This window comes from Ruditapes philippinarum, unplaced genomic scaffold (genome assembly GCF_026571515.1).
Source record: "Ruditapes philippinarum isolate M1 unplaced genomic scaffold, ASM2657151v2 ctg2895_1_1_1_1, whole genome shotgun sequence".
Lineage (NCBI taxonomy): Eukaryota > Metazoa > Mollusca > Bivalvia > Venerida > Veneridae > Ruditapes > Ruditapes philippinarum.
Window position 1 is genome coordinate 244,068 of NW_026861638.1, and position 27,019 is coordinate 271,086.

At 34.6% G+C, this 27,019-nt stretch overlaps 1 protein-coding gene across 2 annotated transcripts in view; it reads left to right on the plus strand.

The window, feature by feature from the left end:
* The window catches only part of LOC132716391 (uncharacterized), a 99,375-nt gene extending 76,162 nt beyond the window's left edge, over positions 1-23,213 (plus strand). For both annotated transcript variants that reach the window (XM_060699657.1, XM_060699658.1), the window contains exons 15-18: positions 8,928-9,118; positions 16,433-16,598; positions 17,060-17,231; positions 20,717-23,213. In XM_060699657.1, the coding sequence (XP_060555640.1) occupies positions 8,928-9,118; positions 16,433-16,598; positions 17,060-17,231; positions 20,717-20,958 (771 nt within the window). In that variant the 3' untranslated portion in view covers positions 20,959-23,213. The remainder of the gene's footprint in view (positions 1-8,927; positions 9,119-16,432; positions 16,599-17,059; positions 17,232-20,716) is intronic.
* The last annotated feature ends 3,806 nt before the right edge of the window (positions 23,214-27,019 follow it).

Here is a 27,019-nt window from a genome sequence, read left to right on the forward strand (position 1 = left end):
TGTTCCACTCATAGTAACAACCTCACAATAGATATATTTATCCATTTTAACAAGGAAGCATTGTTATTATTGAAATGTTTTTCATCTATCACTCTCTTTACTTCAGTAAATTTGTGTGTAACTGAAGTAAATAGTATTTGAATAGAGAGACTTACTGTACAGATTTGATTTAAGATACAGACGGCATACTTTCAAAACTCCTGTGACATGCACCACTTCCTTAAACAGTTGAAAGAAGGTTATCAAACTTTAATCAATTGTTTATTAAGATGAAATCCTAGGCACATGTGTTTTAACATTGATTTAAAATTTCAGGTCCTGTACTAAGCTTTAAAATGAGGTGGTCTATAGGCACATCTGATGTATATATAGGACAAATAACTCCAAAATTACAATCCTTTTTATGACAAAGCTCTTAGATTAATTGATGCTTGCAAAAATGAACACTATTTGAGAATACTAAAATATTATTGAGGTGATTTAGTTCCCATGTTTCAGATCCTGTCAGAGTACAAAATGCTTGAAGGTGAGCATTTGTGATGGCAAGTTGTCCCTCAATTGTTGATATCCACATTTCCTTTAAGCGACATCTAATTTTGACTATACTTAACACGAATGATATTTAGATAACAATTACATAAGTTACTTAAATAGTTCTAGTCTGATGCATGAGTAGGTCATTGAAACAAGAAATCTTTAAAAGTCTTCTCGTACAATGATGCACCTCCTTGTGATCTAGAAAAGTTGTGTAGATCATGCCACTAGGATTTAAATTGATGCCAGTCTGGGGGTCAATTAAATAAGATAAACTTATATAAAGGTTATGCATTTGAATCTTTTCCTTTGAAACTTAAAGGTGTCCAAGAGTTCAGACATTTAGCATAAACATTGCCTTATTGACTTCTACTAAAGTTATGTCAAATATAGCCCCACTACAGGATCACTTCTGTTACTTTGACTTGTGTTAGAATTAGACTGAAAATGTTCACCTCTTAAACTTAGATATTGGACATAAAGCATAACCCTTTCACTTACAACAATGGTGATACCTAAGGGGTCAAAATTAACCAAGCCTTGGCCTATAAGAAAACACATCTAAAACTTTTTGTGAAAATACATATCCTAGAGCATAATTGTATTGAATGTAGCAGAGGACCTCTTCTAAAGTTTAATGAATTATAGCCCTATTGATAAATGACTCTATTAATATCAAATATATATGATCATCAACCATATCATTTGTGTAAAGATTCGCAACTCTAGGGGGGGGGGGGGGTATATTGGAGTCACCGGGTGATGGGTCGGTAGGTCAGTCAGTCCAGCAGTCTGTTGCAGTTTCCTTGTCCGGAGCATAACTTGAAGACTAATGGTTGGAATTCAATACAACTTCATACAATGGTTAAGCACATTGAGAGGAAGTGCAGTGCACAAGAACCATAACTCCATCTTGACTAATTACAGAGTTATTGCCCTTTGTTACTTTTCCTTGTCCAGGGCATAACTGGAAAACTACTGGTTGGAATTCAAAACAACTTCATATAATGGTCACGCACAAGAAGGGCAAATGCAGTGCATAAGAACCATAACTTTATCTAAAGTAATTATAGAGTTATTGCCCTTTGTTACTTTTCCATTGCTTTTTTTATCCGAAGACTAATGGTTGGAATTCAATACAACTTCATACCATGGTCAAGAACAATAAGACGTAGTGCAGTGCACAAGAACCATAACTCTAACTAAAGTAATTACAGAGTTATTGCCCTTGTTACTTTTCCATTGCTTTTTTGTCTGGAGCATAACTTGAAGTCTAATGGTTGGAATTCAATACAACTTCATACAATGGTCAATCACATTGAGAGGAAGTGCAGTGCACATGATCCATAATGCAGTCTTGATTATTACAAAGTTATTGCCCTTTGTTGTGCCCCTACTTTAGAGGGCATTTAAATTTACCCTTGTCCGTCCATCCTTCCTTCCTTTTGTGTCGCATATAGCTCAAAAAGTATTTGACCTAGAGTCATGAAACTTTATAGAAAGGTTGATCAGCATGTTTAATTGTGCACCTGGGTATTTTCATGTGGATATATTTAGTATATTTAGAGTTATTGCCACTGACTTAGTAAAAATTTACATTTTCAACTTGTGTCACACTTAACTCAAAAAGTATTTGACGTAATTTCATGAAACTTTACAGGAATGTTGATCAGCATGTGTAGTTGTGCACCTGGGTAGTTTTGGTGGATATATTTAGTATTTTTAGAGTTAATGCCCTTGACTTACTAAAAATTTGCAATTTTCAACTTGCATCGCACATATCTCAAAAAGTATTTGACCTAGAGTCTTAACCCTTACAGGAATGTTACTCAGCATGTATAGTTGTGCACCTGGGGTTTCGCTTGTGGATTTATTCTGTTTTGTTAGAATTATTGCCTTTGACTTAGTAAATATTTGCAATTTTCAACTTATGTCCCATGTAGCTCAAAAAGTATTTGACATGGAGTTATGAAACTTTACAGGAATGTTGATCAGCATGAATTTGGTATTTTCATGTGGATATGTTTAGAATTTTTAGAGTTATTGCCCTTGACTTCATAAAAATTTATGATTTTCAACTTATATGGCACGTAACTCAAAAAGTATTTGATCTAGTGTCATGAAACTTTACAGGAATGTTGCTCAGCATTTGAAGTTGTGCACCTTGGGTTTCACTTGTAGATTTATTCTGTTTGTCAGATTTATTGCCCTTGAATTAATAAAAACCGTTCCAATATGTTGTGTTATTTGTTCCTCGAGTGCTTGAGTTAGAACCAACTTTATAGGAATAATGATCAACATCACCGTGAAGCTATGCACCTGGGGTTTTGCATATGGTTTTTTTTAAGTTTAATTACAGTTATTGCCCTTGACTTAGTGTAAATTTACAATTTTCAACTTGTTCATGCATAACTCGAAAAATATTTGACCTGTAGGTCTGAAAGTTTACAAAAATGTTGGTCAGCCATGTACTTATGCACCTTAGGGTTGCTTGTGGATTTATTGAGTATTTGTAAAGGTCTTGCCCTTAACTGAGTAAACAATTTTTAGTTATTGCCCTTTGTTACTTTTCCATTGCTATTTCTTGTCCAGAGAATAACTTGAAAACAACTTGTTGGAATTCAATACAACCTCAAACAAAGGTCAAGCACATTAAGAGAAAGTGCAGTGCATAACACAGTAATTGCCCTTTGATACTTTTCCTGGTCCGGAGCATTACTTAAATAGTACTGGTTTGAATTCAAAACAACTTCATACAATGGTCAAGCACAATAAGAGAAAGTGCAGTGCACAAGAACCATAACTTTGTCCAGAGTAATTATAGAGTTATTGCCCTTTGTTACTTTTCCATTGCTATTTCATGTCCAGAGCATAACTTGAAAACAACTTGTTGGAATTCAATACAACCTCAAACAAAGGTCAAGCACATTAAGAGAAAGTGCAGTGCACAATACCCATAATTCCATTTTGACTAATTGCAGAGTTATTGCCCTTTGATATTTTTTCTTGTCCAGTGTATAACTTGAAAATTAATGGTTTAAATTCAATGCAACTTCATACAGTGGTCAAGCACAATAAGAGAAAGTGCAGCTTACAAGAACAATAACACTGTCCAGAGTAATTATAGAGTGATTGCCCTTTGTTACTTTTCCTTGTTGCAGAGCATATGAAAATTTCGATACATTTTCATACAATGGTCAAGTATATTGAGAGGCAGCGCAGTGCACAGAAACCATAACTATTTCATGACTCATTTAAGAGTTTTTGCCCTTTGTTACTTTTTGTTGTCCTGTGCATAACTTAAAAATTAATGGCTGGAATTCAATGAAACTTCATACAATGGTCAAGCCAGTGAGATGAAGTGCAATTCACAAGAACCATCACTCTATTTGGACTAATAACATAGTTATTGCCATTTTTTCTATTTTTGTCCAGTGCATAACTTGAAAACTAGTGGTTGGAAAGCACAATAAGACGAAGTGTAGTGCTCAATGAGCCTAACCCTATAACTCAATTTCAATTCTGTAACAAGGTTTTCTATTACTAGTAACTTCCATATTTCCAAACAGTCTTGGGGGGAGGGTATAAATCATATTTAGTGATAGTTCTAGTTTGTTTCTTAATGTATCTATTTCAAACTTTATATAATTATATATGTTTCTTATTGTCACTCAAATCATTTGTTAGAAGGTTTACTACACTACCTGGACTATTCTAGAATTATGTCCTCTTTGAACTTAGTTTTTTTTCTAGAAATAAGTTTTTGTTACTCAAACTTCAGTTCTTTTTATACCCCTGCACAACAAAGTTGTAAGGGGCTATACTGGAATCAGCTTGTCTGTCTGGTAGTCCGTCAATTTTTCCTTGTCCACCGAAGAACTTAAGAATCCTTTGACCCACTGTCTTCATATTTGGAATTGAGATTGGTCATGATTAGTAGATAACCCCTTTAAATTTTGAGGTCACCAGGTCCAGGTCACAAGGGCCTTGACTAAAAAAAGCTTGTCCGCCCAATAACTTAAGAACCCTTTTACTCTCATTCTACTTATCTGGCATGGAGATTAGTCATGATTATTAGATGACCCCACTTGATTTTGAGGTCACTGGGTCAAAGGTTAAGGACACACGGGCCTTGACTAAAAGAAGCTTGTCCGCCCAATCACTTAAGATTACTTTTTCCACGGTCTTTTAATTTGGCATGGACGTTGGTCATGACCATTAGTTGACCCCTATTGCTTTGAGAACACTGGTCAAAGGTCAAGGTCACAGGGGCCTTGACTTAAAAAAGCTTGTCTGCCCAATAACCTTAGAATCCTTTGACCAACAGCTTTCATATTTGACATGGAGGTTTGTCAAGACCATTTATTGACCCCTTTTGATTTTGAGGTCACTGGGTCAAAGGTTAAAGTCACAGGGACTTTAAGTTAAAAAAAGTTTGTCCACTCAATTTCTTAAGAATGCTGTGGTCAACAGCCTTCATATTTGGTATTGTTGTTGGTTATGACTAGCAGATGGCCCCTACTGATTTTGAGGTGACTGTATCAAAGGTCAAGGTCACAGGGGCTATTACTACAATAAGTTTGTCTGCTCAAATGCTTAAAAATGCCTGTCCACAGTGTGTGGTCTTGACATTTTCACATTTGAAGCATATAATTATGTTCTCATATATGCATCACTAAACACCACCATGCAAAGCTGCATTTTCTTTTTATCCCCAGCCGATGGAATTGGGAGGGGGATATAGTTTTGGCATTGTCCTTCCGTCCGTCCATCTGTCTGTCCGAATTTCGTTTCCGGACTAGTTCTCTGCAACTACTGGCTGGAATTCAACGAAACTATATGGGAATCATCAATATCAAGAGGGGATGCGCAAATCTTCAGCTTGTTCCGGTCAGACCCTTTAACTCAGAGTTATGGCCCTTGATTAGTTATGTAGTATGCATATAGAGTAAAAATCGTTTTCGCACTACTTCTCTGCAACTGCTGGCTGTAATTCAAAGAAACTGTATGGGAACATTCAATACCAAGAGGAGATGCGCATATCATCAGCTTGTTCTGGTCAGACACTTTAATTCAGAGTTATGGCCCTTGATTAGTTATGCAGTATGCATATGGAGTAAAAATCGTTTCCGCGCTACTTCTCTGCAACTACTGGCTGGAATTCAACGACACTTTATGGGAACCTTCAATACCAAGAGGAGATGTGCTTATCATCGGTTTGTTCCGGTCAGACACTTTAACTTAGAGTTATGGCCCTTGATTAGTTATGCAGTATGCATATAAAGAAAAAATCGTTTCCATGCTACTTCTCTGCAAATACTGGCTGGAATTCAACGACACTTTATGGGAACCTTCAATACCAAGAGGAGATGCGCATATCGTCGACTTGTTCCGGTCAGACACTTTAACTCAGAGTAAAGGCACTTGATTAGTAATGCAGTATGCATATAGAGCAAAAATTGTTACGGCACTACTTCTCTGCAACTACTGGCTGGAATTCAATGAAACTTTAGGGGAACCTTCAATACCAAGAGAAAATGCGCACATTATTGCCTTGTTGGGGTCAGACACTTAAACTCAGAGTTATGGCCCTTGATTAGGTATGCAGTATGCATATAGAAAAATATTTGTTTTCTTGCTACTTCTCTGCAACAACTGGCTGGAATTCAATGAAACTTTATTGGAACCTTCAATACCAAGAGGAGATGGGCATATTGTCGCCTGGTTTGGGTCAGACATTTTAACTTAGAGTAACTTAGGCAGCATACAACCAGAGCAATATTCGTTTCCGTGCTACTTCTCTGTAACTACTGGCTGGAATTCAATGAAACTTTATGGGATACTAAGAGGAGATGTGCATATTGTCGCCTTGTTCCGGTCAGATACTTATAACTCAGATTTATGGCCCTTGATTAGTTATGCAATATGCATACATCTCATTGGCATTTCCAGATATTACTATTTAACACAAAGTTATGGCTCTGTTATTGCCCTGAATATTTATCAAGTTCAATGAACATTACTGTTTATGCCATGATTAATATATAAATAAAGCCGTATGTCTTCAGTTGTTGTGTAAATAATAACCAGTACTCGGCGGGGGATATAAATTCAACGAATTTGCTTGTTATTTTCTTCTTTATTACTATAAATTGTATATTTGATTTTCTCCTTTGTGACTATAAATGGTGTCTTCTTTAAACTTAAGATAATTGTTCATTTATGACATTCATTCATTCAATGGCATACTTGAATGGCCAGTGGCCTTTCAGAATGTTGTTGAGGTTCTGACCAGGAGGGGACTAATATGGATTGATTGCAATACTATGTTAATTGCTTGTTAGTCCCCTACCGGTTTACCGGAGGGGACTTTAGGTTTACCCTCCGTCCGTCTGTCCGTCCGTCTGTCTGTCCGTCCGTCCGTCCGTCCATCTGTCTGTCAGTCAGTCCGTCCGTCCACAAAACTGGATCCCGCGATAACTTGAAAAGTACTGAAAATATTTTTATGAAACTTGACATATGGGTAGATGGCAGTATGGTGATTATGCACGTCTTTTTCTTTTCTTCCTATGTTGAAAATTCTGGTTGCTATGGCAACAAATAGGCTAAAAATATGGCAAATTTTACACATAACCTGGATCCAGTGATAACGCAAAAAGTACTGGAAATATTTTCATGAAACTTGACATATGGGTAGATGGCAGTCTTGAGATAATGCACGTATTTTTCTTTTCTTCTTATGTTGAAAATTCTGGTTGCTATGGCAACAAATAGGCTGAAAATATGGCAAATTTTACACATAAACTGGATCCAGTGATAACGCAAAAAGTACTGGAAATATTTTTATGAAACTTGACATATGGGTAGATGGCAGTCTTGAGATAATGCAAGTTTTTTTCTTTTCTTCCTATGTTGAAAATTCTGGTTGCTATGGCAACACATAGACTGAAAATATGGCAAATTTTACACATAAACTGAATCCAGTGATAACTCAAAAAGTACTGGAAATATTTTTATGAAACTTGACATATGGGTAGATGGCAGTCTTGAGATAATGCACGTTTTTTTCTTTTCTTCCTATGTTGAAAATTCTGGTTGCTATGGCAACACATAGACTGAAAATATGGCAAATTTTACACATAACCTGGATCCAGTGATAACACAAAAAGTACTGGAAATATTTTCATGAAACTTGACATATGGGTAGATGGCAGTCTTGAGATAATGCACGTTTTTTTCTTTTCTTCTTATGTTGAAAATTCTGGTTGCTATGGCAACAAATAGGCTGAAAATATGGCAAATTTTACACATAACCTGGATCCTGTGATAACGCAAAAAGTACTGGAAATATTTTCATGAAACTTGACATATGGGTAGATGGCAGTCTTGAGATAATGCACGTTTTTTTCTTTTCTTCTTATGTTGAAAATTCTGGTTGCTATGGCAACAAATAGGCTGAACATATGGCAAATTTTACACATAAACTGGATCCAGTGATAACGCAAAAAGTACTGGAAATATTTTTATGAAACTTGACATATGGGTAGATGGCAGTCTTGAGATAATGCACGTTTTTTTCTTTTCTTCCTATGTTGAAAATTCTGGTTGCTATGGCAACACATAGACTAAAAATATGGCAAATTTTACACATAAACTGAATCCAGTGATAACTCAAAAAGTACTGGAAATATTTTTATGAAACTTGACATATGGGTAGATAGCAGTCTTGAGATTATGCATGTCTTATCTGTTCTTCCTATTTAGAAAAAATATCAGTTGCCTTGGCAACAAATAAGGCAACAAATAGGCTTAAAACATGGCAAATATAACAATATTTGTGATTAGTCAAAAAGAGCTGAAAATTTTTATGAAATCGCATCTTTAATTCAAGAGTCATCTCCTCTTTAAGAATTTTGCTTTTAAAATGTTATATTTTGGTAACAGGGATGTTTCAAATATTAACTTTAGAGTGTCCTTCAGTCCGTCTGTCTGTCTGTTCATAAAAACTGTTTCCTCTGATCACTTTTAAAGAACTTTTCCAACAAATTTACTTAAAATAGAGAAAAATTGAAACACTAGTGAATGGCCAATGGCCCTTCAGAATGTTGAAGGGGTTCTAACCGGTAGGGGACTTATGGATTGCTTGCAATACTATGATAATTGCTTGTTTTCATATTTTGAAGCATATATTTAATTGTTATAATAGTAAAAATTTGATTCATTGACATAATGTCATATACATGTTTAAATAAACCCAAATGAAACACGTTGCATTGCTAAAATTATAAAGTTTGAGAGAAAGATATTTTTAACTGTGATTTTTTAGAAGCAAAGCAGAAAACATAATAAAAGATATTTGTTAAAGCAACAATTGATATCATCTCTCATTTCAGATGTGCATGAAAGATTTAAAGGAATTTGTAACAATTAAAATGGTTGATTATGATCGGAAAGCCATTACAGAAAATTTTGAGATATTTGTTGAAAAGTGTGATGAAATAAAGAAGAAACGACCAGAATTAACTGCAGAGACACTGCTTCCACCTCAACTTGTGAAATCTCTTCCAGAATCTATACAGTATGAGTAAGTGTCTACAAAAAACACTTTTTATGATTTATATGAAATTTTACAGAAAAGTTTTCATTTCAGAGTTTGTTTATTTTTTCTTATCTTTGGAATCATTGATTCAAATACTTGAAAGAAACAGTTCTAGGGGAGTGAGTGATGTTTTTATAAGGAACATATTAATGCCATTCTGTTATTTAGCTCATCAGAGTACAAAGTGCTGAGAGATGATATTTTGTCATGGCAGTTTGTCTGCCATCTACATGTATCGTTCCACAATTTTTTTAAAGAACATGTTGTCCTAAACCACCAATTGTCGTGTCTGTTCTGTATCTATTGAACTGAATGAAATTTAAACTAAGACAGAAATATAAACCATAATGAGACAATGTGCAAAGTGCAGGTTTGAACTTTCTCAGGTCAAGGTCATACTTAGTTATTATATTTCCCAAGAAATTTGGGAGATATATTGCTTTTGCCTTTGCTGTCTTTCTCTGGCTTTCACAGATCAAACTCCTGGGTTGAGGGGAAGAGATTTCTACTTTCTGTCAAACTAAACAGGAGTGTTCAGTACCATACTAAGTTGTGCATATCGCTGGCATGTTCTGTTACCCTGCACAAAATGGCCACCAGAGCTAATGTTTACTCATCAGAACAATTTCCGAGTTTTTATCAAAAATAAACTTCAAACTGGTGGCATTCAGCTTTATTACACTACTGAAATATTGTATTTGCCTTTTTAATGATTTTAGCTCACCTGTCACAAATTAACAGGGTGAGCTTTTGTGATCGCTTTTCGTCCGGCATCCATCCGTCTGTCTGTCCGTCCGTAAACTTTTACTTTAAATGACATCTCCTCATAAACCAGCGAGCCAATTTCATCCAAACTTCACAGGAATGTTCCTTTGGTGGTCACCTTTAAACATTGTTCAAAGAATTTAATTCCATGCAGAACTCTGGTTGCCATGGCAACCGAAAGAAAAAACTTTATATATCTTCTTTTAAAAAAACATAAGAGCTAGAGCTTAGATATTTGGCATGAAACATCTTCTAGTGAGTGTCTACCAAGTTTGTTCAAATAAAAGCCCTGGGGTCAAAATTCGCCCCACCCCGGGGGGTCATTGATTTTCCCTATATGCATATAGAAAAAACTTAAAAATTTTCTTTTAAAGAACCCAAAGAGTTAGAGCTAAGATATTTAGCATGAAACATGTTCTAATGGGTGTCTACCAAGTTTGTTCAAATAAAAGCCCTGGGGTCAAATTGGCCCCGCCCTGGGGGGTCATTGAATTTCCTTATATGCATATATTAAAAACTTAAAAAATCTTCTTTTAAAGAACCAAAAGAGTTAGAGCTAAGATATTTAGCATGAAACATGTTCTAATAAGTGTCTACCAAGTTTGTTCAAATAAAAGCCTTGGGGTCAAAATTGGCCCCGCCCCGGGGGGGTCATTGATTTTCCCTATATACATATATATAGTAAAAACTTAAAAAATCTTCTTTTAAAGACCTCAAAGAGCTATGGCTAAGATATTTAGCATCAAACATGTTCTAATAGGTGTCTACCAAGTTTGTTCAAATAAAAGCCCTGGGTCAAAATTGGCCCTGCCCCAGGGGGTCATTGATTTTCCCTATATGCATATAGTAAAAACTTAAAAAATCTTCTTTTAAAGAACCAAAAGAGTTAGAGCTAAGATATTTAGCATGAAACATGTTCTAATAAGTGTCTACCAAGTTTGTTCAAATAAAAGCCCTTGGGTCAAAATTGGCCCCGCCCCAGGGGGTCATTGATTTTCCCTATATGCATATAGTAAAAACTTAAAAAATCTTCTTTTAAAGATCTCAAAGAGCTATGGCTAAGATATTTAGCATCAAACATATTCTAATAGGTGTCTACCAAGTTTGTTCAAATAAAAAACCTGGGGTCAAAATTGGCACCACCTCGGGGGTCATTGATTTTCCTTATATGTGTATAGCAAAAACTTAAAAAATCTTCTTTGAAAAAACCCAAATAGCTAGAGTTAAGATATTAAGCATGAAACATCTTTTAGTGAGTGTCTACAAAGTTTGTCCAAATAAAAGACCTGGGGTCAAAATTGGCCCAGCCCCGGGGGTCCTTGATTTTCTTTATATGTGTATAGCAAAAACTTAAAATCATCTTTGAAAATACCCAAATAGCTAGAGTTTAGATATTAAGCATGAAACATCTTCTTGTAAGTGTCTACAAAAGTTGTTCAAATAAAAGCCCTGGGGTCAAAACTGGCCCGGCCCCAGGGGTGTCATTGTTTTTAACTATATGTGTATTGTAAAAACTAGGGATGTCATTCGGAGTCCGGATAGCTGAACGTTCGGATAACGATTCGGTGTCAGCCGATTTTCTGATCCGGATGTTCGTATAAAATATTTTAAAATATTGAGAAAATGTGATAAATACATGCGTTGAGATAATCGTAGGCATGGTGTTGACACCATATTGTATATTGTACCTTAGTTTGACAATACACATCATAATCTCTGCAGACCACAAAAAATCAATAATTACTATAATAATTATGAGTCAATTATGACACATGTTGTTAATCAAAGTTAAGTTTTGTAAGATTCAAGATGGATATTCTAAGTCCCGTGCGACTGTCATCGGCAATGATGTTACATTTTTTATGTCCAAATTTAAATATTTAAGGTGACAAGGGAGTCAATTATCACTGAAAATACCTAAAATGAGATTTTTTGCTAAGTAGATTTATCAACCTTTTCTGAACACATTCGTGATTTAATTGTGGAAGCAGTTAGTCCAAAAAATGTGTTTTTAAACGATTTAAAACGATACCTATACTATTTGTATCTGCTATTCGCGTAACCTGTCGATTATCGATAACGCTCCGCCCCCTGTTGAGGCATGAATGAGGGAAATCGGTAGTTCCATATATCTGTGAATTACAGGTCCATACTGGTCCATACTTCTCGTAATACATGTATCGTTCATCTACCATACATCTTTTATGATTATCTCAACATTTAGCCTTTTTTATAAATTAAGAAATTGTCGGCCAATGTACGTAACATAATGTATGAAACATAAATAATTAAGCATAGAGGCAAATCGCACGACCACAGGGTTGATTAAAAATGTAGTTGCTAAAATAACCATAATGTGTGAAAATAATTTGTCTTTCCTGTTAATCTGATATATATAACATTGAGTTGATAGACTTTTGTACGGATTCAAGGGCTTACTTTACATTCAACCTCGTTTTCTAACAATGTCAAGTAAAACAACAACAGACGACATTTTTTATGTGAACGCTTATATGACTTGTGGTAAGGTGTCCCTGACAAAATTTCTAAACCAATTTAGATTGTCTAAGGATGATTATTTCTCTATGAATAAAAAAAGATATTAAAATATATTCTCAGTGAAAATAAATTGTTCGCCAGTAAATCCGACACAGTACTAATAAATCTGGACAAAGTATGAAATTTATTGTCTATCCCGGTAGAAACTGGATCTCTATGCCGTGCATAGATGATATTCATGATAATAGAAGTCAAGAAAGCCACATCATAATGATCGAGTAATACCTTTTATTTCTATTAAAATATGTGAAGCATTATCAATTTGTGGAAAAAATATATACTATACCGTTTCTTATTTGTACATCTACCATGGACTTAAAAAGACTGTCAGAAGCTCAGTTTTTTGTTATTTTATTTAATAATTTTAACGGAATTTCATACACGAATACACAGGCATAGTGACACTGGTATAATACAATAATAATGCTGATGATAATAATAATAAACTTCAAATAGGAAACAATTAAATACCCCGCTAGCGGTGCGCAAATGCGTTCCATTTGCCCCCACTGAGTGCCTCAAATTTTACCGATAGTCACGTGACATGCGCGACAGATACCAGACGGACAGTAAATCACGTTAAGAATTGAAGAAATTTCGGCTATAAACTGATATTAATCAGCAGCTTTTTAATTGGTCAGATGTCACTGGGTCATAAAATGTTGTTAGAGTATGTTACCGCAACTTGTGACCCTCTCTGGTGCGATATTTGTGTATTATGCAATTATTTAGCTTGAAACGTAGGGTCCGAGAGAGAACAGCAGATTTATGACACTTCGTTTGATGCGGGTCGGACTAACTTTGAATCGGCATAACTTTTTTAATAATCAAGCAATTAACATGCGGTTTAAAGCACATGAAAGGAAATTCATTTACGGGGGAACCGTGTCAGGGATTTTTGTTTGCTCAATCAGCGACTTAATTATCTTTAATTACGTAATATGTATGGTAAAAAAAGTCGCATAAAATATTTGATGTTACGTAATATTTTTTTTGAGAAAAGATATAAAAAATTTGAGACACGGTTCCCCAGATAATATAAGTATGGTTATTTTCCAAAAATTGATGACAAAAAAATAAAAAATGACTTTGATATGACGATTTAAAATTTTAGGATTTTTATTCAAAATCAATCATTTACAAAGGCATTTTTTTCAAATATGTTATTTTTTATGATGATCAACGACATTTAATGCACAAAGATTAAATGAATTACAATTATTACTAAAATAACTTGGTTTAAATGACATTTATGTGAGTACCACGGAAAGTGTCTGTTGTCACCTTAATTAGGTTATTATTTTTATATATATTTCGGCAGACCGACCCGTCGACTCCTTATTTTGAGACAATGAAAAATCTGCAAAAATGAAATAAGCAAATAAAGAAATGCACTTACGAATTATATGTTAATTATCACAGCTTTTATTGAAATTGATACGAAAATTATCCGACAAAATAACTTTCTCCTTTAGTATTAATCAAACATGTGCATTTTTTTTAAAACATTTTTATTATGCCCCGGCCATTACATGGCCGGGGCATATAGTGTTACCCTGTTCCGTCATTCCGTCCTTCCGTCCTTCCGTCCTTCTGTCATTCCGTCATCATCAGTTTCCGTTCATTATCTTAAGAACGTTTGGACACATTCAACTCAAATTTGACATATGGATATGTCATGACAAAATACAGGTCAAGTTCGAATTTGGTCATGGTTTGATGATTTTTGGCAGAGTTATGCCCCTTTTACTTTGAAAATAATATGAAATTTCAGTTTCCGTTCATTATCTCCCCAACAGTACAACACATTCAACTCAAACTTGACATATGGATATGGCATGAGAAAATACAGGTCAAGTTCGAATTTGGTCATGGTTCGATGATTTTTGGCAGAGTTATGCCCCTTTTACTTTGAAAATAATATGAAATTTTCAGTTTCCGTTCATTATCTCCCTCAAGGTACAACACATTCAACTCAAACTTGACATATGGATATGTCATGACAAAATACAGGTCAAGTTCGAATTTGGTCATGGTTCGATGATTTTTGGCAGAGTTATGCCCCTTTTACTTTGAAAATAATATGAAATTTTCAGTTTCCGTTCATTATCTCCCTCAAGGAACAACACATTCAACTCAAACGCGACATATGGATGCGTCAAAGGAATGCGCAGGTCAAGTTCAAATTTGGTCATGGTTCAATGATTTTTGGCAGAGTTATGCCCCTTTTACTTTGAAAGTAATATGAAATTTTCAGTTTCCGTTTATTATCTCCCCAATGTACAACACATTCAACTCAAATTTGACATATGGATATGTTTTGGAATGCCCAGGCCAAGTTCGAATTGGTCATGGTTCAATGATTTTGGCAGAGTAATGCCCCTTTCACTTTGAAAATAATATGAAATTTACAGTTTCTGTTCATTATCTACCCAACAGTGTTACATATTCAACTTTAATTTGACATATGGATATGTCAAAGGAATGGGCAGGTCAAGTTCGAATTTGGTCATGGTTTGATGATTTTTTGGCAGAGTTATGTCCCTTTCACTTTGAAAATAATATAGATACATCTTAGGAATAACCAGTTTAAGTTTGAATTTGGTCATGGTTCAATGATTTTAGACAAACTTATCTTTCCTGAATGTTGGAAAAATTTTGAACTTTCAGTTTCAGCACTCATTCTTTTAGCCATTATTTTGGCTACAAATATGCAATATGCTATTTCTAAAAGGTTCAGACTGAATAATTTCAGTGCCTTGAACATTGTATGGAAATGGTTTGTGTTAACATTGAAAAGTTTTAAGGGCTTTGAACTTAAAATGAAAAAAATAATTAATTCACCATCTGAAATTTTGGCTGCATGCGGGGGCATCCGTGGCATTATGACACATTTCTAGTTTTTTTCACTTTTCTTTTTTCACTTATGAACACAAATGTGTGTAAGTTTCAGCACTTTCTTTGAAGATTCGAATCAAACAGCCAGGGCTACATGATGGTAAACATCAAAGATTTGCAGATTCTTTTGAAAAGCCGGCTACACGTGTGTTAAAGGTCATCGTGTGTAAATTGTATGCGTGTTATGGAACAATGGAAACATAATAAAATATTATTTAATTTTTATGTGTATTATTTTGTTTTCACAAATGTGAGCGAATTTTATTGCGTATTATAGCGCTAATTGAAGAATTCAAACATTCGGCAGCAAATTTCGTTTTCATTTCATTTGAAATCTAAGTAACACATGCACTAAATTTATTGATAACAGCTAGTGGTATTCTATATAGAAGAAATAGAATCAATAACGGAAATTTTTTTATATGTATCATTCAATTAAAAGGGAAGAAAAACGAAATACTACACTCTGAAAAAGGTCGCGAAAAAATGGTTACGTCATATCAGACATCTAAGAATATAACAACAATCCGAACATCAGGATGTTTGATTCGGATATCTGGATGGCCGTTTCGACTCCAGATGACATCCCTAGTAAAAACTTAAAAAAAATCTTCTTTTAAAAAGCCCAATGAGCTAGAGCTTAGATGTTTAGCATGAAACATCTTCTTATGGGTGTCTACCAAGTTTGTGCAAATAAAAGCCCTTTGGTTAAATTGGCCCTGCAAAGTTGGGGGGGGGCCTATATACAGGTGAGTGACCTCAGGGCCATCATGGCCCTTTTGTTTATTTTACTTATTCAACTGAAAATAAGGACATAAATAAATTAGATGTTTATGGGGCTGGGTTTATTAAAAATATTGCATATGTTTAACATGCAAGTAGTTATGTACACCTTATAAAACTAAACTCATTTTACAAGTACATTGTAATATGTTAATAAGGAGGGGGACTACCATGAGCTAATGCAGCTCTTGGTCCAGATCCTGTTTGTTTTAATATGTCAACTATCAACATGCATATATATCTTTACAACAAATATGCTTAAACCAAGTAATATAAACTTTTATTTGTTTGCAGGAATACACCGCAAGGGTTTCAAGCATATCGGTCAAGTGGGGACGACAACTCTTGTTTATATCAAAGTGTAAGCCTATTGTTGAGTGGGACGGAAAACTTACAGTGTAGTCTAAGATTAATGGCTACCTTACATGCTGTTTCATCATTTGAAATGTATAAAAAACAAGTAAGTGGACAAGTATTTCAAATTGAAAACTTTTGTCTTTTTAGCTCTTTAGATAACAGAGGTCTTGGTGAGTTTTAGGAATATACATTAAATTTTGTCATCTGTTATTTGTCAGTTGTTTTATTTTTTTTACATAGTTTCTCTACTTAAAGCATTTGTGTCTAATTTGATGAAACTTGCTAGAGATCAAACTTTGGATTAGATGTGAGATTGATTGAAACAAAATTAGTCACAAATTTCTTTGTTTTCTTTTATGTATGTAGTCATTATCTGTTTTGCAATATTGAGTTATACATGTACTTAGTTTCAAAGTAACTTGCATTAACATTTTCACTTTTGATAGAGTAGATTTTATCAAGAACACTGAGACAAAAACAGTTATAAATGATAATGTAATTATTATGTGTAACTTTTTCTGTGTGATCTTGGAGCATTTTGTTATCCTCGATATTATTTTGCAGCTGCTTTGTGGTACTGGTAATTGGGATGCTGAACATTGGAAGGTGTTCTTTAGGGACTATATGAATGATCAAATGATTAGAGAAATACAAAAATTAGAAGATGCTGAAACTATTATTGATTCATGCCTTAAAGTGTTGCTAATGGAAACAGCTTGCCTTGGAATAAAAAGTAGTAAGTGTAGAACAATCTTATACAGACATGTCAGTCACTCAGTTCTTTAACCCTTTTGCTGCCAAAAGGTAATTATATAATTATAGTCAGAGGTCAGGGTCACCATGGCCTTGGCCTTCAAATGTTTGTCCGACCATTAACAAGACACCCGACCAATAACAAGACAGCTTTGGCCTACAGTTCTAAGATTAAGAATGGAAGTTAGTTGTGACTAGTAAATGACCCATAATTTTGAGGTCAAAAGTTAAGGTCACCTTGCACTGATCCCCTTAAAGATTGTCCAACTAATTACTATAGAAAGTTTTGGCATATTGTCATAACGTTTAGTGTGTCCAAGGCCTATCTTGTACACGCATGATGGGATTCTAATGAAACTTCATAGACATGTTTTCAACTATGAGAAGCAGTGTCACGTGCATGAACCAGGTCTCTAGGTCAAAGGTTAAGGTCACACTTTGAGGTCATTGAAAAATGCTTGTTTCGAGCAAATTTTCTACATTCATCTGTGGATTTAACATGGCACAATTGTCACCATTGTGAGGGTAAGTATTGTGCTCATAATCCAGGTCCCTGCTGACATAGAGAGGTAAAAGTTAAGATAAAACAGAAGATATGTACAGGGACCATTTAGTCATCATTTATTGATGGATTGTAACACAAATGATAACTATCATGACTAAAGTGTGATAAGTGTAATTTATGTTAATATTTGCATGGTCAAGGTCACTAGAGGTGATGAATATCCAGATATTCATGGGATATTGCCTAGAGCATATATCCATATCTATAATGCCCACATGACTGTCAAAAGTTTTTATACCCCCACAAACGAAGTTTAGGGGGGGTATATAGGAGTCAGCTTGTCGGTCGGTCCGTCGGTCGGTCGGTCCGTCGGTCGGTCCACATCATGGTTTCCAGACGATAACTAGAGTTTGGAGTGAGGTATTGTAATCAAACTTGGTATATAGCAACCTTATGTGGAAACCCCGGTTGGTATTGCATCTGGACCCCCTGGGGCCAAGGTCAAGGTCACCGTTACTAAAAATAGAAAAATGGTTTCCGGACAATAACTAAAGTTAGGAATGAGATATTGTAATCAAACTTGGTATATAGCAAGCTTATATGAAAACCCAGGTTGGTATTGCATCTGGACCCCCTGGGGCCAAGGTCAAGGTCACCGTTACTAAAAATACAAAAATGGTTTCCGGACAATAACTAAAGTTAGGAATGAGATATTGTAATCAAACTTACTAAAGTTAGGAATGAGATATTGTAATCAAACTTGATGTACAGCAAGCTTATATGAAGACCCCGGTTGGTATTGCATCTGGACCCCCTGGGGCCAAGGTCAAGGTCACCATTACTAAAAATAGATAAATGGTTTCCGGACAATAACTAAAGTTAGGAATGAGATATTGTAATCAAACTTGGTATATAGCAAGCTTATATGAAGACCCCTGTTGGTATTGCATCTGGACCCCCTGGGGCCAAGGTCCAAGGTCACCGTTACTAAAATAGAAAAATGGGTTCCGGACTATAACTAAAGTTAGGAATGAGATATTGTAATCAAACTTGGTATATAGCATTAGCTTACATGAAGACCCCTGTTGGTATTGCATCTGGCCCCCCTGGGGCCAAGGTCAAGGTCACCGTTACTAAAAATAGAAAAATGGTTTCCGGACAATAACTAAAGTTAGGAATGAGATATTGTAATCAAACTTGGTATATAGCAAGCTTATATGAAAGACATAGGTTGGTATTGCATCTGACCCCCCTTGGGCCAAGGTCAAGGTCACCATTACTAAAAATAGAAAAAATGGTTTTCCGGACAATAACTAAAGTTAGGAATCATATATTGTAATCAAACTTGGTGTTTAGCAAGCTTACATGAAGACCCGCACTTGGTATTGCATTGGACTCCCTGGTTCAAGGTCACAGTTACTAAAAATTGAAAAATGGTTTCCAGACAATTACTAGGGTTAGGAATGAGATATTGTTATCAAACTTGGTGTATAGCAAGCTTATATCAAGATTAAGATAGTTGGGATTGCAATAAATTGAAATAATTCTTTGTACACAGTGCTGATGGTACTTTATTTACTGTAGGTTTATTTCAAATGTTTCTTCAGACAACTTATTGTTCAAGAGTCAAAGTTGCTGGTGGGGGTATTAATCACCTTCAGTGATAGGTCTAGTTGTGACGGGCATATTTTGCAACAATGTTGCCCTTGTTAAATATTATCTTGTCTTATTTAATATTTCATTACTCTAAACCTTCCACTGTTATTGATGCTTTCTGTTGTGCATTTTGTAATTTTAAATAAACAATCAATGTCTTGTAAAGATAAAGGTCAATTCATAGCAACAGAAATATCAATCCAGTATACACCCTCACAGTATAGGGCAAAGTGTTACAATACACATGACAAGTGAACTTCATAATAACCCCGAAAAGAAGTTTGGGGGGGTATATAGGAGTCACCCGGCGGTTGGTTGGTCGGTCGGTCCAGCTGCCCATTGCATTTTCCTTGTCTGGAGTATAACTTTAAGGTTAATGGTTGGAATTCAATATAACTTCCTACAATGGTCAAGCACATTGAGAGGAAGTACAATGCACAAGAACCATATCTCCATCTTGACTAATTACAGAGTTATTGTCCTTTGTTACTTTTCCTTGTCCTGAGCATACCTTAAAAACTACTGGTTGGAATTCAAAACAACTTCATACAATGGTCAAGCGCAATGAGAGGACAAGCAGTGCACAATAACTGTAACTCTATCTGGACTTACTATAGAGTAATTCAATAAAACTTTATCAATGGTCAACCACAGTGGCTGCATTGCCGAGTGGTTAACGCTTCGGACTAGTAATCTAATGATCACTAGCCACATGGGTTCAAACCCTGACAGGGGCAAGTCATTGTTTCCTTGAGCAAGAAACTTTACACTCATTGCTCAGTACTGGTTGGTTCCAGGAACAGATTCGAAAGTGCGTTTATAAGCTTATAGCTTCCTGCACAATGGAACTTAAATAAATTCTGTATAAACCAACCACATTGAAAGGAAATGCAACATACAAGAACCACAACTATCTTTAATTGCCAACAAATAACTCTATTTCAATTGTTTTACAAGTTATTCTGTTACTAGTAACTTCCTCATTTCCAAAGCAGTCTTGCAGGGGTATTAATCACATTTAGTGATAGTGCATATGCTTCGGGTTTGGGAATTAAGTTGTTCACATATGCATTGTGTTTTAATTGTGACACTTGTGATTGCTTGAAATAATCAGGGTAAATTTAAAGTTGCCGCTAAAGACAAAAATCTCTTTATAAGAGTGGTGTCTTGGGAAAGTTAGAGTGTGTTACTTATTTAATTCTTAACTTTCCGTAAAATAAACGTAGGTAAATATGCTCTTTATGATCTTTATTATGTAATTGAAAAGATAGGTGTGGCTAAATAGAACAACCTTTTTTTTGTTTTAGGTGTATTACATGTTGGTTTTCTGTGTGGGGCTATAGGGATAAACATAGAGCAACACTTTCAATATAATACACAGTATGGATACACATCAGAGGTAGTGCCTTGGATCAAACATTTACTTGGTGAAAGCATTGATGTTACTCGGCCTGACCTGCACATATTTTGGGTAAACCATGCTGGCATTGTAAATGGCATATTGAATCATATAGTTCCTTTATTGAAAATACCAGAAGATACCTCATAATGTGAATATCTTTTGTTGAATTCCATCATTGACTGGCTAATCAAAGAGTTAGAAATCAAAAAGGTATAGTTGGCAGTATATGTTTGTAACAAACAGAGAAAATTTAAATTTGAATCTAACCTTTGAAGTTATTGTGTGTATATCATTATAATATGTTATTATAATAATTGGCAGGAAGTTACATAGTATTTGACATTGTTGACATTTGAAAGCATTGAGTTAATTATAATTATGAGGTTTAGGCCATATTGTTTATTTGGAGCTTCTTTTGTTGAACTGTTGATGACTTCAAACAACTAGACCTTTTTGAAGGGGAAAAAATAAGGTTGGCATTTTACTCAGGTACCCACTTGTGCCTGAAATAATAAATAGAGGGACAAATGAAGTCCCCCTCCATCAATAAAGCTTAAAAGTTGTACATTGGAATGACAATGATAAAAAAATATATATAAATTGCTGGATGCTGATATGGTTGGATGGTGGAATGATTGTGGAAGGATGAAGTCTTATTTGAAGTGCTGACATTGCTAATGTCATATACCATTACCATAATTATACATGTCATTATAAAATATACAATTTGCTTAAGGAATAATGTGCCATAGTTTATATAATTGTGCTAAGTAAAACTATCATTAAGTTCACTGTGATCTCATAGCTGACAAAGGTTCTCGAATAATTTTTACATATGTTTATGGAGGGATGCAATGATATTCTATGCATGTAGATAGTGTCATAATTAGAATTGAAATACATGTATAAAATAAAATGTGATGAATTAAATGTTGTGAATTAACAGAAACAGTTGTAGAAGGTATATAATTAGTGAATTAAGTATGAAATCGAAATTCATTATATATTTTTATAAGTAACTAGTAAAAATTATATTCTATATTTATATAGGAGTCGAATTTCTCAAATAAAGTGCTCATATCTAAATTGAATTGCTCAAAGTAAAAAAAAAACAAATGATAAACTTGTTCTTGTAGTTTTAAGCTTACCTGAGAGCACAAAGTGCTCATCTTAGTGTGCTTTAGTGGTAGCAGTGTGTTCGTCATTGGTCATTATCAACAATTTCTTTAACCAGTTGGAAGATTTTGACTGAACTTCACTGGAATGAATAATCTGTAGGTGACGCTCTACAGAAATTCTATACTTGATTATATTTCCATAAACAAAGTTAGGGGGTATACCGTGCTCCTCTTAGTTTGTGGTACTTATTGCTTTGAAACAGTGAAGAAAACAACAAATTTTTAAACTTACGGTACAAAAATTCCATAAGCTGTAACAAACAGAGATTTTCTGCTGTATGACTTAAGGAAACAACAAAATATTCAGGCAAAATCAGTTTTAATTGGCGTATGTTGGCCATTTTGAAAAGAGTATGTCATCATTTAAATCGCGGTAAATTGTGTTACACTATAGTTTATCCATGTTTCAGTTAAATTTCCATATGTTATATTGCTCAATTTTAAACATTTAAAATGATCTTTCTATGTAGCTTTTTTCAACAAACATGAACAATTAGAAAATGATGAATGTTTCAGACATATGCACAAATTTAATGGACTCTTGTAAAATGTTCTGTTTTTATGTAAAAATCTTGAGATTTACAATGTTTTGCACAAAAACATTGCTGTTAAGGTGTATGAATAAAATATGTCAATTCTGACCAATTTTAACCCTGGTCACATGAAAATATGCCTTTACGTGAAAATAAGTGATGACGCGGAATTAGAGATGTTGAGTATATATAGTAGTTAGTTAAAATTTTGTTTTTACTCAATCAAATTAAAACCACGAAACAAATGATATACTTATAAATCTTTGTTTATGGCATAACTGGCTAAGAAACATCACACCAAATGAATGATTATATGATAAATATAACTAACAGTGGAAATAAGACACATATGATACATGCTAGAAACCATTAAGTCTGGTGTAGTCTAAGCCAGTATGCTTCCTTCTTTCTTGGTATTGGCTTATGGTATTGGCTCATGTCCGCTGTGAAAGGGAATTTTTAGCTGTCCTTCACATACATTTGTATGGCATGAATAGTTTTCTAGTAGGTCTCCAACAAATTTCTTCAATTAAAGTCCAAGGGTAAAATTTACTAAAAAAAATAAAAAATCTGTTGTTTTTTTTCTGAATCCTCAATGGCTGGTTCTTACATATTTAATGTCAATTCTTAGTTATCAATTGGATTGCTATCAAGTTTTATTCAGTTACATCCCTTGGATAAATCTTTGCCCCACTAAGGTAAAGTGTAAAAAAGTCTGCATTTCATGTCAGTTTTATAACTTTTAAACTGCTGTTTTTTTTTTTAATATTTGGCACAAGTGATCACCATTATGAAATAATGTGCAGAGGGCAATAACTGGGTGGCTTCCCATTGCTACCCATAACGTCAAGGTAACACTTAAAGGTCAAGTGTTAAGAAGTCTACATTTGTTATTTTTTAAAGTGCTGAAAAAAATTCTGAAATGACTTGGCACAGGTGATCACAATTATGAGATGATGTGCACAATAATTGGGTTGCTCCCCCCAAAATCAAGGTCACACTTTAAGGTCAAGTGTTAAAAAGTCTACATTTCATGTCTGCTGCATAACTTTCAAACTGCTGGAAAAAATTGAAATAGCTTGGGACAAGTGCCCAACATTATGAGACAATGTGCAGAGCACAACAATCAAGTTACTCAAGGTCAGAGACACACTCAAAGGTCCGATGTTAAAAATCTATTTTTCATGTCCGCTCTATAACATACTGACAATTCTAAGATTTTAAAATTACTTGGCACAAATGATCTTCCACCATGACACAATCTGCAGAGGATAACATCCAGGTTGCTACCCCAAAGTTACATCGAGGTTGCTCCCCCAAAGGTCAAGGTTATATGTTCTCCATAACTTTATATATGGAAGATTGTAAATAACTTGGCACAAATAATCACCATCGTGAGACTATGTGCTTATGATATGCATGACACAACATTAAGGTCATGGTTGGTTAAAGGTCAAGAAGTACACATTTATGTCCGCTGTGGAAGGGGATTTAGCTGTCCTTCAGACTGCCTTGTTCAGATTATAACCCTTGATCAAAATTGGCCAAGTTCTGAGTGGTCATTTCTTTTTTTACTTTTATATAGTAAAAACTGAAACATCTTCTGAAACTGATGCTTAGATTTTTGGCATTAAACATTGTCTAGAGAACTTCTAATAAGAGAGATTGTTCAGATTATTGCCCTGGGATTATATTTGGCCGTAATTAGTGGGTCATGTCTTTCCCTTTAATCTTCACCTTGTAACCCATGAAGAAGAGATCCTAGATATATTTGAACCATTGTCTAGTGGATTGCTACCAAGTTTGTTCAAATTATGTGGTCAAGCTGATTTCCATAGCATGTATTGATTTCCATAGCAACCAGTGTCTTCTATAGCAACACTTGTTTTTCCATTGTAACCATTGACTTTACATAGAATCCAATGACGTCTATTGACTTTCAGAGGAACCATTGACTTTTCAAACAACCAGTGTCTTCCATAGAAATCATTGACTTTCCTCAGCAATCAGTGATTTTTTTTTCCTGTATAATACTGTATTTCAGATGCATAATATGTATATGAACTTTGAAATCAGTTGACCCAGATTTTGTCCTAATACCGGCCTTACATTCATACTAGAGCCTTTCCATTGTCAGGTGAGAAATATAATTAAGGGCCATTATGGCCCTCTTGTAAAATATTTTTTGTATTAAATACAATGTACATATCAACTTGAAAGTTCCTGTGAGAAGTAAGTCATACTGTTTGTTTAATACAATTGTAGGAAACAATTACTATGTGTTAATAATGCTTTGTTTATGCATCAAAGTGCCTATAATACTAAGACCTGTGATATAAATGGTCATATATCAAGCTGTCTGTGATCTCATAGTTTCTGGTGAGAAAAAAAAAATATTTAGTGTGAAAATAGAGTGAAAATATATATTACGTGTAAAATTTGTTATGTTGTAGAGAATTTTATTTCACATCGAAGGCTTATAATACTGTAGGTATAGTAACACAAATTTTATATCTTATTAATGAATTAATTTTGAAAGTAATACAATTTAGTGTCAGCTGTGTATGTTGTGTGTTTTAAATTATGTAAATTATGTATTTTACTTAGTGCAGATTAAGTGTGTGTCAAAATTATTAGTTAACTTATTTTAAATATACTAAGTAATGTTAGTAAATAATAACTTTTATATTTGTGTTGTTACTGTATTTCTTTAGGTTAGTTATATTAGCATATTTACTGTTTTTGTTAGCTATTATTGATATAAATGAGAATAATGTACAGTCTAGTCTAACAAAACTGTGGTTGTTTTAGCTTGGATATTTTGATTAGCGTTGTTATGTTTATCCGTGTAGACGGGTACAGTTGGCTTTTATCTGAAACCCACTTAGAAAACTCAATAGATGATAAGTAAGGTTATTTCTTGACATAGTGGTGAAAAAGTGTTAAATTGATTGTAAATATTACCTTAGTGTTTCATAACAAGATAAGACAATTTGTTTGTTTATTAATTTTACTCAACAATCTGATCGAAATACGGTACAACACTTACGGAAAAATAGTAACTACATGTTGATATCGGATATGTATTATAATCATTTTGAGCACAACAAAATAAGAACAAAATGTCATTATTTGTCATAAAGAAACAAAGTTAATGTTAAAAATCTCAGGATTTTATAAGTACGGTCATTTAAACGTTTAACACGGTTATTAGGTCATTGTTTAAGCGGATAGCATCTTTATGTCGCCTCTACGGAGTAGTGGCGACATATAGGGATCACTTCTTCGCCGTCTGTCTGTCCGTCTGTCTGTCCCTACGAACCCAGAGGTACTTCTGTGACTTGTAGAATAATGGGTAACAGTAAATTCTCTTTGATCCTATTCATTCCCTTTTTACTTGTGTGTCTTTTTTTAAGCCTTGTGTGACTAAAAATGACCAAAAAGAGCAAAGGAAAAGTCAGGTAAGAACTATTTTGTGAGTACGTCCGTCTGTCCGTCTGTCACAAAACTTGTACGGACTACTCCTCATAAATTACTGGTGCAATTTCATCCAAACTTTACAGGAATGATCAGTACCAAGTCTAGTTGTGCATATTGTCAGCATTTTCCGGTTCAATGATTTTTGTCAGAGTTATGGCCCTTTAATGATTTTTATTTTTAAAGTTTGTCCGGAATACTTCTCTTATACCACTAATGCAATTTCAATGAAACTTTACAGGATTGATCTGTAGCTCAAGTCCTTGCGCATATTGCACGGGTTTTCCGGTTGAATGATTTTTGGCCGAGTTATGGCCCTTTGATAAAAAGGTGTTTTTTTCTGTGTGTTGCCAGATACACAAAAGCTTGTCAGGACTACTCCTCATAAACTACTGGTGCAATTTCATCCAAACTTTACAGGAATGATCAGTACCAAGTCTAGTTGTGCATATTGTCAGCATTTTCCGGTTCAATGATTTTTGTCAGAGTTTAGGCCCTTTAATAATTTTTATGCCCCCCTTCGAAGAAGAGGGGGTATATTGTTTTGCTAATGTTGGTCTGTCTGTCTGTCTGTCCGTCGGTAGACCACATGGTTTCTGCTGATTATCTTGAAAAGTATGTATCACAAAGTCTTCATATTTCACATAGTGATTGGTCATAACTAGTAGATGACCCCTATTGATTTTGGGGTCACTAGGTCAAAGGTCAAGGTCACAGGGACCTTAAATGTCAAGATGGTTTCCGCTGATTATTTTAAAAAGTATGTATCACAAAGTCTTCATATTTCACACAGTGATTGGTCATAACTAGTAGATGACCCCTATTGATTTTGGGGTCACTAGGTCAAAGGTCAAGGTCACAGGGGCCTTAATTGACAAAAAGGTTTCCGCTGATTATCTTGAAAAGTATGTATCACAAAGTCTTCATATTTCACATAGTGATTGGTCATCACTAGTAGATGACCCCTATTGATTTTGGGGTCATTAGGTCAAAGGTCAAGGTCACAGGGACCTTAAAATG